The 15,531-nt window shown below is 33.7% G+C and overlaps 1 protein-coding gene across 1 annotated transcript in view; it reads left to right on the forward strand.

The window, feature by feature from the left end:
• The window catches only part of LOC113505352, a 38,347-nt gene extending 23,045 nt beyond the window's left edge, over nt 1-15,302 (forward strand). Inside the window, exons 2-5 of the mRNA XM_026888003.1 lie at nt 5,187-5,393; nt 6,598-6,712; nt 10,709-10,837; nt 13,903-15,302. Coding sequence (XP_026743804.1) covers nt 5,187-5,393; nt 6,598-6,712; nt 10,709-10,837; nt 13,903-14,101 — 650 coding nt within the window. The 3' untranslated portion in view covers nt 14,102-15,302. The remainder of the gene's footprint in view (nt 1-5,186; nt 5,394-6,597; nt 6,713-10,708; nt 10,838-13,902) is intronic.
• The last annotated feature ends 229 nt before the right edge of the window (nt 15,303-15,531 follow it).

Consider the following 15,531-nt stretch of genomic DNA (forward strand, 5'->3'; position numbering starts at 1 on the left):
TATATTTATATCTTATGTAAAACAAGGGAAAAGTTATACACAAAGCATGAGATAGCATCCCTTCCCATGGTTGTCGTAAGCAATAATTTAAAGAAGATCAGTAACTGTGTTATAATTATAACATACTTATTATCCAAGGAGGTTGAAACGCCCATCTTATGTTCACAGTAGGAACTTTTTTTAACGACTCCCGCATTAAGGTATTTAATTTGAAATACTTGTGTCGCAGGGTTTCACAGACGTTCAAGTCACGTGCCTAGGAAACTGTGACCGCCTCTTGTAAGGTTTTTGCATTTGTGGAGGAGAAATGTGGCTCTAACTGTGGTCTACAAGTAAAGTGCCGTCTCGCTTCTTAAACTGCAACATCGATAATTTCAAAGGTTAATGTCAGAGTTGATGGCACCAATTGTATGTTTGTGATACCTCCCGCGACACAAGGATTAAATACTTCGTGCGGGAGTCGTTATCTGCATATTAGTTTACAGAACTTACACTCAGTTTATATAGTACAGTTTTTACTTTTAGTCTTCCTAAAAAGTATCTTCGTCTCTTCCTTCCAATTCAAAATGATAAAGACAAGACGGAACTTAAGGGCGATATTTGCTCAGCGACATACAGATTACAACTATGAGTTTTATTAAAAATAGATACACGCAATCATCACATTAGGACGCAAATCAATCAACGGAAAATCAGCCTTCGTATACAATGGACTTTTCTCGCGGCGTTCATTACAATACAATGCTTTCTTGTTGATACAATGTTTTTCACATTAATCGCTGCAATTATATTATTACCGATATGTACGTGCGTAGCTTGTACGGTAGAACGTAAGGTTTTGCCTCCCAGTTACGATAATATGCCTTATTGCTTTGGAATAAAGATTTTGTTGAAAGTGTTCATTCCTTTGCTAACTATTGTATGGTTATATAACCCGATGGATTCATGATTTATTGCCGAGATTTTATCCTTAACTTGATTAAACATGAAGTATGTATGGAGGTATTGAAATACCTAAGTACTGATAAATAAAGTTCTCATTTACAAAGTCACGGCAAATGGCGATTGAAGAAATATTTTGATAGTTCTTTTATATTTTAAAATGTATCACATAACATGTATAAGTTATTCAAGCTAGCAACAAATAAAGAAAGAACCTTTATATTTTTTCAGTCAGTTTCAGTGAACGCTTGGTCAATTCAGTCAGATACACTTTCTTCTACATACCTAAATTAATTTGATAGCCGAGAGATTGAGATCATAACGCCACACCCACTTAATGCGACGTGTCTCTAGCGAATCTCCCGCGACACAAGGATTAAATTCTCTAATGTGGGAGTCTATATAAAAATAAAATATAAATGTATGTTATAAACTTAACAAGTTATGAAACCGATATCTAATAACACTATAATTTGACCTGTTACGTTACATTTGCATCATATTACAAATCAATAGCACAAATGTCAAGTGAAATCGGGACACATTTGCGTATGTTTGACCCGAATGGACTGGAGATCTAGGTAGCACTCATTATTATCAAATTACCCTTAAATACCTTAATAAGGCATACTTTGATGATGGTATAAAAACTGATCTACTGACCGTGTTTCAGTAGTAATGAGCTTATTATACTTTCCTTAATCTATTTCGGTTTTTGAAACGATGGTTTGTATTTTTACTTTAAGTATTTGATTAGCAGTTTTAACTTTTGTCAAATGGAATCTACTGTACTAACTGGTGTCGAAAACTGCGACTTCTCCCAATCATGAACATAATATCTTCATTCATTTTAAGAACTAATGAATCCTCCCGTTCGAATGCATTTCACCGACTAAAGCCAGCCATCTCACTCTACTTTAACACCACATGTTAAAGCAGAGTGACATGGCTTGCTGTAAAGTCATAGATTCATCATTAGTATTTCAATCCTGTGTCGCTTGGACTTTTACAAACATTTAACACCAAGACTCCGCACAAACAATCGTAGATCACACAATGCTTGTTCTACGCAGGGACCGAACTCGCGACACAAAGCGCTCAGTGGTTTTGGCGTGATGACAGATACCTCCCGACTATAAGTGCAGTCAAAATATTGTTACTATATTCATGCAAGCTATAGTTGCAAGCGTATACAATAGTCGAAACAAAATCAACTCACCTTCCCTACAAAGCAGGTTTCCTTTTGTTTATAATAAACAAGGAAACAATTATATTATAACGTCATCGGCATCGTGATCGACTATTGCGACTGTCCGCGAATACAAATAGAGGCATTATCTTCAAAATCTATGAAACCTGAGTAAAATAAACAAAGATTTTAATCTGAACACGGTCTGCAAGTACAGGGGACCTTAAACTTCGGGAATGACCTATGAGTACTTTATTGTAAAGCAATAAGGGTGATTTTCCTTTAATTTTGTGATGTGTGGTGTACTGTACAATTTAGTATTATGCAAGTATGCGGAAATCTGTATACACTTTGTCAATTGTGAAGTTCGCAACACGAATATCATATCAGGATTACAGAATTTATAGATTTTTGAGAAATTGTAATTAATATCACTTTATTAGTTAAATCAATATAAAAAAATGAGTTCCACAAACACATTTTTTTTTACTAACGTTGGTAATATTATATCATAGGTAAAACCATTTAGGTATAGTATAAAGTTCAATTATTTAAAACCTGTATTTTAAACAATGTCCAAAATAAATTAATAAAATTGCGCAATAGTTATTATGGTTCATAAAACTCGTAATTAGACGACGTTAATTACGCTTTAAGATAATTTGATAAAACCTCAATTAAATTGCGAAGTTTGAGATTTATTCAGTTAGGATCATAATATTCCCAAATAAAATGCAACACTTTTCACTCAGTAATCTTTAGAACGACAACATAACACCAACAGTCGTCATGAATTAAATCAAATTTTGAATAAAAACTGTTGAAGAAAAATATCGAATTGTGAATGTGTTTTTTCTGCCAAAATATAAAGAAACTAAATACAATTTTTGGTCCATCATTAGGATTAAATTTTATGAGTTGGAAACACTGGAATAAATCTTGATAACAAGAATAACAAGAAAATTAAATTGCTAACAAAAAATCTTGTTATGCAGCTTCGTAAAATTTTCCATATGTAGACTAAAAAAAGACAGATTAATAAGAATATTACGTTTAATAAATTGGATTCAGTGTAGTTAATGGATTCTTGAAGCAAATCATTTTTTATAACATGTAATCATTTGCCAATGTCGGCCACACATTAACCACAGCATAATCTCAGAATAATTTTAATTTAATCTACTTTTGCAGTCTTTTATTACACTATATTTCTGTGTAATTTTGATCATTAAGCGTTGGCTCTCAGTTTTGCATCTTCCCCTCCTTCAAAGATTCATCAAACTAAGAAACATCTACAATAGAAGTGAGTTAAGATTTGGAACTAAAAAATACCTTAATTTTCTAGTATCAAAGACCTAAATCTGTGAAGCAACTGTCTGGTAAAAAACTGTCTGGTGAATATTTTTTTCGATAATATATCATAAACATACTTACGAAACCCACAAAACATCATTACACATGATCTACTTATTACCATAGCTGTCACCATAACAGTAAAACAGCTGATTGATGTGAAAATGTCTTGAGAACCGTTGCTTGAACGAGATACAAGTAGGGCAGTGCCAAATGTCCTTTAAAATGTGTGATTACTTTGAAATCTTAACTATTTTAATTCTAGAATGTTGGCACTGTGAAATTAAGGAGGCTGTTTTTGCAGTATAGTGAGCCATCCTGTTTTTACCCGACTGCCAGGAGGGTTATGTGTTTAGCGCGTATCTTGTATGTATGTAATGTTCTTTATTACCTTGTCTCTAGAACCGTTGAATGGATTTTCACATTGGGGTATCGTTAGATTTGTCTTAATAGCCCGAGTGTTCTTAGGTAGGTGAAATATAAAAAAAAAACAATATAGCGGCATGAAATTAAGTGCTTCTATATGATAAATTATTATCTTTTTGCGCATGCCTCCGACTGCAATTCGGTTTTGATTTTTTATCTTGTTTCAGTCTTTTCAGTTGATTTTTAATTGTAGTTATCCATGCAGGCGGGTTTTTTGTTTTTTAAATTATTATTTTTACAATTGGATCTGAATAAAGAAAGAGCTCATTGAACGGGCTGTAGTAAAGAATACATTCTCACAACACACTGAGTTTTTAAAACTTCTCATTTGTTTAACATCATACAAAGTTTTGTAGCTCATTATGTATTTATTCCATTTTTTTCAGAATGTCAAGTTAAATCAAGCTATGTCGACAAATCAACTATTTGAAGACCACATTGACCCTCAACTGACTAATAACTCTGAATAAAGCTTAATACGAGTTGATTTACATAATTGCGATTTTTTACTCAACCTGTAGCAAAATATATACTATTTTTATTTTTTTACATCTTGTGTTTCCATTTAATTTTCCAACTTTAATTCCACTGAATATTCTTCTCTTAAACTTAAGAAAAACATTTGATATATTTATGGCCCTTTATCAGCTTTATACGTAATTCTTGACAACTCTCTCAACAATGAAACACGAAGGTTTTTAAAGACAAAATATTACTACTACTTAATGCCGCAAGATTTTACTATTTTTATAATGCTTAAAATTAAAAGTCCTAAGAAAGCTTAATCATGTTAACATAAAATAATTACGAGATCAAACATACCTTGCTCTTGTATTTGAGTATGGATATTGAGTGCATATCGACTTCGCATGCTAATCTCGAAAACGTATCGAGAGACTAGGTCAAGAGTAATACTTAAGTCTCTACTAAAACGGTAATCTCTATGACCAAATAGAATAAGACTTGTATCTAGAATCTGTTGCTAGTCCATCATTGTATTATAGTTGCCAGCTAGACTAATTTCGAAATAACGGTTTTAAATAAAACAATGAAAATATTTACGGTAAACATTTATGAACAAATCTTCTCATAAGATTTTCTCATATATAGCATATGAATTAAACTTGAAAAATAAATAACGGTGTTGCTTCCCGTTTTATCATAGTTATATTTTTCGAGTACCTCATTAAATTCTGAATATTTTAAGACAATCAACTAATTCCTCATCATTTTAGATTTCAGGAATCCTTATTTAAACGTTTTTATTTCTTTGCAGGAATACTTCCAGAAGCATTAAGAACGAAATGCATCCGCTGCACAGACAGGCAGAAGAGAACAGCAGTAAAGGTGATCAAACGGCTAAAGAACGAGTACCCCGAGGAGTGGGCTAAGCTCGCCTCCCGGTGGGACCCCACCGGAGACTTCACCAGATACTTCGAGGAGTTCCTTGCTAAAGAACATTTTAACAGCATCCCTGGATCAGGTAAGGATTCACCTTGTATCAAAGGCATAATATTTCTACAGTTTACTAAATTAAGGTTTCAATTTTCTCGTATATATTATTATGAGTTTAGGTCGTAATAAGTATCAAAGGCTGAAATTAAGTACAAATAGACGTTTGTTTAATTTGCTACAAATAATTCAAACAAGTGGAGGGTTTATGATGTGTAGTTTATAGGTATAATTATAAGCTATTTTGATTAAGATCTATTTCATACAGTCGTCTCACAAAGTGGCAAGTGTTTTTGCCTTTATAATATTATATAACGAAATAATAAAAAAATAAAATAATTAAATGTAAAAAAATAGATTTCAACTCAACACTAGTTAGATTGTCTAGGTAATAAACAGATAAACATATCAATCGTAAAATGCAAAACCAGTATTCAAATGCCGTAATTAAATAATAACAACATATCAAGTTAACAATTAAAGAATAATTAAATCCAAAATTGTAATTACTGATTATTACTGACATTCTCATGACGACAAAAAATGCTTCCTTAATTATTATGTCATCACAAAAAATGGCATCTTAAGACATTAAAATCTAAATTGAATATTTGCAAGTATCAACCAAAAAGATTTTACTAACGATAATTTAGTACAAGTTTGTGAACTTAATGTTTTCTGCGCCATTAATGGTATAACCAACTGAAGATATAACGTATACGTGTCTTTAGATTCAAATGGCTGGTCGTTAGTCTAACTGCAGTCGGATTTATTTGTCTCGAACGAGAATTGTCAATTCGTAATGTCGACCGAGATAACGTGGTTACCCTTGAAAAGCTTAGCTTTATTGTGCACGACTTGCGACTTGACTCGCTGTTCAAGTTCTAATGATAAATATGTTGTGTTTTTACAAACAACAAATTGTAACAATGGTCGGATTGTTGGTTGGAAAGTGAAGCGTGTTATTTATAATATGACTGATCTTCTTGAGAGAATTAACTTTGGGAATATATTTATTTTAAGTATGAAAACATCCTAGCCATTCAAGTTGCTACAATTTATACATGTGCTGAACAAATTAACTAATTCGGTAACTCCACCAAAAGTTCCTTTCGCTGAATCTGGATAGTCGTTCTCTTTTTTTAACAAAGGATTACATATAATACACATTTTTTTAAAACACCAAGACAAATTAACAGTAATATATGTTTAGCATAATCATATTTCTTCATTAGGCAATGCGATCCCGACTTCAGCACCCCTGGCGCCGCCCCGCCCGGTGCCAACGGTGACCACGCCACCTGCCCAGCCCCCAAGCCCAACGCCACCCAGACCGATCCTACTAAACAGGTAAGCCATGAGGAAGGAACCAAACAAATTAACCAAGTAGATAAGTTCCTTAGAACTTGATGAAATCAGGATACTCAAAAACCAAAGGCAATCGGACTAATACAAAGTCCAATTTTCTTGACACTATAATCAGAACATGGGCATAAGTTTAGTAAGTCGAAATTTTATTTGAATCTTTCCTTCATCTATGTAAATGCAAGATGTAGCGTATCCATTTTACCATAAAAACCTAAGAATACGACTTGGAAACTCATGCCTCTATGACTCTCGCACTGGAATGTTATAAAACCAACTTTGGTCTATGATATTAAACCAGATGAAAAACAAAGGTATTGTGTCAAATTACATAAGTAACCATTAAATCTCGCGGCTCGCGTGCACAAAAATAATATAATCGATGTTTCGTTAACAATGAACACGGTTTCCGATGGACTGGTTCTGGCTGAGACCTGATTGCAGCATTAATTGGTCGGTAACAATCGGTAACATGTGTTACAACTTGTATGGTAATCTGACTATCACGGTTTGGTGAAATTCCTATTCTGCGCGCAAGACGGCCTTACCTACACTAACATCTTCGATAGGACTTCCCACTTTCAGAACAATCAGAACAATTTCCTTTTTTTCGAAATCAAAGTCACTGAAATAAAAATGATGATTTAGGTTACTGTAATCGGTATCTTGATGGATAACGATTGTTTGAATAAGAATCTCGAAACAAGGAAACATGAGCAGCAAAAAGACTTGCACATTTCCGTAAATGTGGCAATCAAATCACGTGAGAAAAATTTGGGGATTCAGCTATTATAACCATGATTCATAAGAACCTAGTCGTCAAATTTGATAGGCAGATTAGGTATTGAACAAAACATGAACATAAGCAACCATAATTTGTTAGCTTGAAGATCTATTAATAACTTGTCGGAACCTCCCATTAAAAACCATTAACCATATTATTAATGATGTGTCACTACAGTAATTATTAAAAACAATGGTTGATCAAATTAAAGCAAACGCGAAGCAGCGATATATTATCGTCTACTTTGTAAAGCTTGTATCTAGCCTACTAGATACAAATACGAATATACATGATGCGAAAACTACTGATTTTTCACGCGTATTTTTCGGGATTGCCCGACTAGTTTCGGAGTCGACCGACACAATTAATTAAATACACTTGAGTTAACCGTTGTATCATTTAGCGTTAACTTAGAAATAAGTGTCAGTAATAAGAAGTATGCATGTGTAACTTTGTAGAAATAATATCTACTTTTCTCCAAAAAGTCACATCCAGTCACATTCCGAAAATTATACCACTTAAAATGTGTTTGTTTTTTTCGTTTGGAAGATATATTTTGTTGGATATTCACTATTGTTCCCTTTTTTGGTTAAAATCTTGTCGCGTATTTCCTTTACACCCTGTAGAAGTTTCATAATTAGATTCTCTGTAATTCTTTAATTAGAGCATAATCTTAAACAATGCTAACTGCAAACTTAGCAACAACACTTTCCCATGTAAACGGATTAAGATTAATAGATTTAACTTTTTTATTCAAGTTAATGGCATTCTGATGCTCTTAATGGCAGTGTAATACACAATGTTGGGTATATTAAAGTTATAATAATAGATTAAGGTTCTTATCAATTAATCGACATTATGTAAGTCGACAATTTAGAGCCCGTTTTAGAATCATCACGAATTTAGAGTAAAAACGATAAGAAAATAACTTCTGGGGCCCAAAACTAAGGCAAGAGATATGTTTAAATAGTAAGTTCAATGGACACTATTGCCAAAGACTCACACATCAGTATGAGAGAGTGTCTGTGTTTTTTACCTCTTCAGGCCCACTCTGGCACTCGCGAATTTGCTGGACTCTCTCATAGGGTAGTGATCCATAACCCCTTGGATTACACATAGGCTACTTGTATCCGACGTCATCCAGGCGGGCGTAGCCGTGATCTAGTTTGATAACATTGGGATTAGTTGATCAAAAAAACTAACAACCCTCAATAGCCCTCTTTAGCTGTCAAGGGGTGCTATCCTACAAACATTTCTGAAACATTTTCGGTGCCTCCCCACTAGACAACGCCAGAGTAAAATTTTCCAAAACCAATATCAAATAGTGTTTTTCGTCTAGCCTTAGATACCTTGAAACCATATTTAATGTTTTTAACAAATTGGTCATGACCACTGACAGATAGTTAAACTCTTAATTGGTAATGGCATTTATGCTAAATCCTAGAATCAGCAGGGTCAGAAACTTAATAACATTTTAAAGTGAATACGTAATGATTAAAACATTATTAGTATTATTTAAATTCTATTTTTAATAATAGAATTGAAACCGAGGTTGGTGGGACTTTACTTGTTTGTATTGATCAACACCATAGAAATCTAAATAACAAGGTAATAGAAATGGCATACACCGCGGCGATCTATCGAAACGCATGTCGCCGGTGGGCGGGGCTTCAACACATTCACAGCTAATAACTACGCAATCACGCAAACATTAACATCGAGAAGACCAAGCAAACAACACTAGGCCGTACGTCTAATGCAATAAGGTTGACTTTGTCGTTGTATGGATTTACTAACTCACACAGTCATTGCATGTTTTTGCATTAGTTGTAGTGATTACGTAAACTACACTAGGGATTGACTACGGATCCGAAATATAATGAAAGACGAAATTATGAGTGACAATGTTTTTTGTTGTATTCTTCTATGGATTACATTATAATATGTACCCATTTACAAAAAAAAAAAAATCGCTAATTGTCGGTTGACAAAAAAAAATATTATTAAGAAATACTTGGTACCTAGGTAGGTTTGGTATATACGGTGACTTTTTAGTCGTCTTACAAAAGTAGCCCTGTTCATGTATCGAATGACTAGTAAACGTTCATAATAAAAAAATAGGTATTTATGAGATTTGGATAAGTTTAAATTGCAATTTTTATTCAATGCTATGCTATAGCGCATGGCGTACTTTTTGAAACATTCAGTTGCGAGCGCGGTCCGAGCCGTAAAAATGGAGAGGGGCGCGGGCGGCGGCGGGCGGCAAGTTATCAAGCATGCAACTAATTTCATAGTGTATATTCGGCCTAAGTTGTAGGGTACCAATTTCGTTTACCCGTGGTAGTCATCCACTTGTCTTTTGTATTTATTTGCATCCTGCGGGATTCTGAAATAAAAATATATTCAATAATATGTTCACAAAAACGAACGACTATTAAAATTGTTACTTTTCGTATACAATGTTCATTTTGGATAATTTGTCCGCACTTAACCACATCACTATTTCCGACAGTTTTGTGCGGCCGTACCACTACAAATACGATCGCATTGATAAATATTATTTTTCGTTATACATTTCTCTTTTTACAACGGTGCATTTCTGTAAGTCTCTTACTGCAGAGGCAATGATTAGTAAAGAATGCAATTGTTGCAGGATGGTGCGATATAAATATGGTTTATAATGAAGGTTACGTTTTGAAATTTAATTTTGCAATAACATCAATATTACTGCAATAATTTACTTACCGATAAAATGTTATCTATTTATTTATGTTATTACACGATGCAGATGAATTTCCAGCCTGAGAAACGCCGCAAAACACCATTTTTAGTGGTTCTTGCTGTGACGACGTTCCGCGAGCGACTGAGCGTAAGTTCGCGCGCTGGTGTCGTCCAAGACACCAGTGTGGCGACAAGGTCACGCGGCGTTGGCACTTCTATTACCTTGTTATTTAGATTTCTATGATCAACACCATATCAGTCTGGAAGCACTCACTGAAGGGTTATAGGCTGTTTGATTTTCTGGTGTTTCCCATTTTGGTATTTCTATTAAACTCCTTAATATGATAATATTTAGGAGGTTGATGAACCTAACGTGCTCTAGGTTGACCCTAGCTCGTTTCAAAGTCAAAGTTACAGAAAATGAGAATAGTTTTCCGAAAACCCGTGTGCTATATAAGTGTCTTATTATGTTCCAGGTTTGGCGACGAGGGTGAGCTGATGATGGGCAGTCCGTCCGTGGCCGGCATCACTCCACGGCCGATGGCTACCACAGCCAGACCCACGACCACCATGCGGCCTGCAGTCACCAGGCCAACACCACCTAGGTAAGAATTTTTCAACACATACAATCTAAAAAAGAAAGTAACGAATTTAATATTAGATTTAATTATTCTCTGACATTATCCTTTGGGTCCTAAAAATCCTCTTGAATTTGAAAGCCCTAGTACTAGAAGTAACACCACGAGTCATTTATCATATCTCTTGAAGTATGTACATATATAAAAGCCTTACTTCAAACGCAGTTTGGTGAAAAGATGAGTGATTGTGAGAGACAGCAAATTTACTAGACCTTTTTTTTCTTTGACGGCACTGACTGCATATCCAATATTACTATAAAATTATTGAGTAAACCCAAGATTATTATATTTTTTTTTAATAAAATAGTTAAATGTTAATCCAAACTTATGGACATAATACATTCTTTAAAGGTCTTAGCTTTAAAAGGGTCTAGAAACAGATGTCTGCCTTGAAAATGACAATTAATTCTAACAGTTGTATAGCTGTTTCTGCGAATAGAATTGATTAATACATACATACATAGAAACATAGTAACATTTTATTTATTATTTTGTCTACTGCCAGCACTCTTCATTACGGTAACAGATTGTCATGACACTAACCGTCTGCATAAAATCTATAGGTAATACAGAAAAATCTAAAAATACAAAGGTAAAACATATTTCATAAATAAAGTTTATGAATACAAAATATTATATTATAACATGTGTGCATATGTGTGCGTCGCTGTGTTTTTTGAATGAAGTTTGTTTACACATAATTCTAAAACTAATTGCTATCTTAAAATTTAAAAAAAAAATGATTACTGTCTTAAAAACATCGTTAGCTTTAATCAAGACAGTTCGTCATAACCTTCAATTAGTTACACTTTATAAAAAAAAAACAAGGACTTAGAAAGATCTCGAATCCAGGTGTGTTTGAAATGATTTTAAAATAAGAATTCTAAATTTAGATTGAGAACATCGATGTCCTTAACCCGAATTAAAAAAAAATATCTCTACCTTATTTAATGTATTTCGGTTTCAAACCAGTTAGATATTTTTTTTACATACCAGTTTTGCTGAGTACACTTGAATGTGAAACCTTTTATGATTTTTAAGCATGAACGTAGGTGTGATTTCGGTTTTGCCCTTCGTTTTTGTTCCTTAATTAAAAGACAAATTGTAATAACATGACGTTCGGTTAACATTTACCCCACTTCAAATAAAAAACTAAAGTGTTAAAAAGCCATTTCTCGATAAGTGACAAAAGAATTAACTGTATCGGTTTAACCTAACCAACCTTTTCTAAGGAAACAAACAAAACTAAATTAAACATCCTAATTGAGAACCTACTCCTACTTGGACTCGGTTAAAATACATGGATATCGGTTGAACTGTTTTTGAGATAAACTCAAACAATACACAAATACAAAGAATGATTTTATAGGTAGAGGTAAATTCAATACTTTATGACACTGCAATAACAGCCGTAACTAATTACATAAACTACTGCATTTTAATTAATGCCATAGATATAATTACGAGGTAAAATCAAGTATGCATACCTAAACGATTGGCTGATTATCTGATGTTAATTTAAAAACATATTTGTAAGATATAAATCGGTATTATGTATGCGGTTTTAATCGATTGTTGCTTGTCGAAGAAAAAACATAAGAGTAAATCTTGTAAGATTTACTGAATTTATTGTTTTACTAATAGATATTATTAGGAATTTAACATTGCTAGCACTGATATTTGAAACTCTTTGAAGATTTAACCACACAAAATAATTTAGCATATTAAAGTACACATCATCATCGGCCTAGCCTTTTCCCAACAAAGTACACATGTGATCCCCAAAAAAAATGGTTTGAAACTAGTTTAAGGCTGATCCCAAAAAAAACGAATTTAAGGCTGTAACGGTGATGATTGATAATCGGCAGAACAGCGACCTGATCATAGTTTAATTAGAGTATGACAGCTGCAGTTCTGGAAACAAAGAGGTGCTCTATCCGGTAGAGGTGACGCTCTACAACTGCAAAAATAACTGTAAAAGCTGGTCGTAGACCCTATGGAATCAGTCAGATTCGCGCAGAGATCCCACGGCGTTGTCTTAGGCAGTGTCTGGGTTGTTTTATTCAGCAAAATTCTGACGTATTATCAAGCCGTGTGTTCGGCGTATTGAAAGAGGCCATTTGCCGAAACAGGCCATTTGAACCTAAAAACGAAGACGACTAAAGAAAAATTAGATCTTTGAACTCAAAAATAACATCCACCTAATTTTAACGATAAAAACGACATGTAGTTTCAAAAGATATTCCCTTAGGAAACGCCGTGGTATAAACCTAGTATCACCTGTATAAATCCCAGCCCATACGTAATGCATTACATGTGTAAGCCTGCATCGCTTTATCATGCATGTACAGTAATTACAACGTGATTTACGTGTCTACGCATGTGCAGAACATGCAGTTTGCATTACATGCTATCATGATTATCCTGTTAATAAAATAAAATGAATTATACATACTTACGCTTTGAGAATTTATAAACAATGTATACTAGGTAACTTAATGAATTCCTTTATATGTAATTATCTGTATGATTTATTTATTGTTTTTTGTCTATTGATTATTTGACTTTTAAAAGAGTATATAAAACAAAAATACATTCTTCGATACGATATCCTTTGTTTTCGCAAATTCCGCAAATATTAGAAAGCATAGAAAACGTTACACTACATCAGAAGATAAAACTCAAATTCTATGGGAATGATCGTTTCCAAAGGGACACACCGTGCTGAACTGTTTCGTTGAATCATTCTAGACCCTGGCTTACAGGAGTTGCAATGACGGGCATGTGTAGTAGGCTAGTCCAAACAAAAAAAAAGTTACTTCTTTAAAGTCCAATACAAGCAATTTCTTAGCTTTACCGCTCGGAAAATGTCCTATTGCTACAGGTCAAGAATACTGAACATCATTTATCTAGTAGACTTTTTAGTCCAACTATTACAGCCAACTTTGTCGTCCACACACAACTGATCAATAAGCCTCAATAGTAACTTAAAGTTGTCAAATGTCACCCTAATGTTAACTCTTCTTTTTCAGACCGACAATGATGACCTGGGCTGGCGCGGCGTCCAATACTCAGCCAACTCGTTTCCCACTTCGCCCCGTATCAGACCTACCGACTCCTTACTCCACAGCCATCACCCTGATCGACCAAATAGGCTACAAGATTATCAGAACGACTGAACTAGTTACCGATATTCTTAGGAACACAGTAAGAGCCGTCGTTGGGCGGTAAAAGTTTAAAACGTTCTTCATAATTATAATGTTTGAAAACCTATTGTAAATAGACTTTTGCGTCGATTCGTGAGAACAATCTCTTTTGTGCGACCCAGGAATCAGTTTTAACTGCCTGACGTTTCATTTCACATAATGGTGAAATTTTTTGTACCAACTTTTAAAGCGAAATTCGCGTTTTCTAATAAACGTTGAGATGTAAATATTGAAGCTAAAAAGTGTAAAAAGCAGGATAAATACGAAAATTGCGTATTATTTACACTCTAAATTCAAAAATCATCAATAGTTTACATGTTTCTTTCATGGTTATAAATGAAAAAATGGCACTCGCTTTAAAGTCAGCTTGATGTAGTTGTATAAAAGTTTAAGAATAAACTATTCAACAAATGGTTTCAGAGATAGAGCTTCATTAAAGTTACCTGTCTTGGACAGGTTCCAGGGTCTAATTTGTGTCATTTTAGTAGGTACTTTTTATGTAAACTGCTGAGAAAAGTACATTTTTAAACGAATTTATCTCTTAGATATAACGATCTACGTTTCCCAGTTAACAACCCTGTGACTTGTAATGTGGATCTGGGTGCAAAAACATGATCCTTTAATAGCCTCACTCAGAGATTATAAATATAAGCAATTCATTTTGTAAGTATAGTCGGCTACGAATATTTGGTTCCGTGTAAGTAGGGTAAAGGAAAAAAAAATGTTACATCAATCATGACCAATCCTACCGTACTGTTGCTGAAAGTAAAATTACTTTCAGCATTATTTTTACTTTACATTCAGTTAAAAAGCGGCGATAGAAATACGTCATCGGTGAAAATTTTAACTATATAGCTATCACGGTCCATGATAAATACCTTGACAAAGGCACGGAAAGGACAAGCAGCAAAGCTTTAGTGTAAGGTTCCGATTTTACCCGTTGGATATTGAACCCCAAAAACCAACGACTAAAATTAGCCTCTGTTCTATTTTGACATTAGGAAACTGATAATTCGTCTCCTCGAAACATGGAGTCGTCAATTGTAATTCAGAAATATGTTTCAGTTGGAAAAACTTTAATTAAGTATTAATTTTAAGTGTTAAATTATTTATACTTAGTTTAAAATAAGCGAATTAGGATATGACAATGTGATTATGCGTTTAGATCTAAGCTTTTATATCGTCAGGAGGTGACTCAATAAATGCTTTTTTTTTATTTATATAAATGTTGTTTTTATCTTACCTTCTTATTTGATCATACGTTTGATAAATTCTCGTTTACGCTGGTTTTCTTACGGTGATCATGGCAATTACTTACAGTGTTAAGTGTGAGGATAACTAAAAATCATATCTCTAATTCATTAATTATTTGTGCTGCTTATTATCTAATAGTGTATAAAAAATGTAAACTTTAACCGCCTAAATTGTTTTCTTTGCTATAAATTTTTCCAAGGC

This window comes from Trichoplusia ni, chromosome 2 (genome assembly GCF_003590095.1).
Source record: "Trichoplusia ni isolate ovarian cell line Hi5 chromosome 2, tn1, whole genome shotgun sequence".
In the NCBI taxonomy this organism is placed as follows: domain Eukaryota; kingdom Metazoa; phylum Arthropoda; class Insecta; order Lepidoptera; family Noctuidae; genus Trichoplusia; species Trichoplusia ni.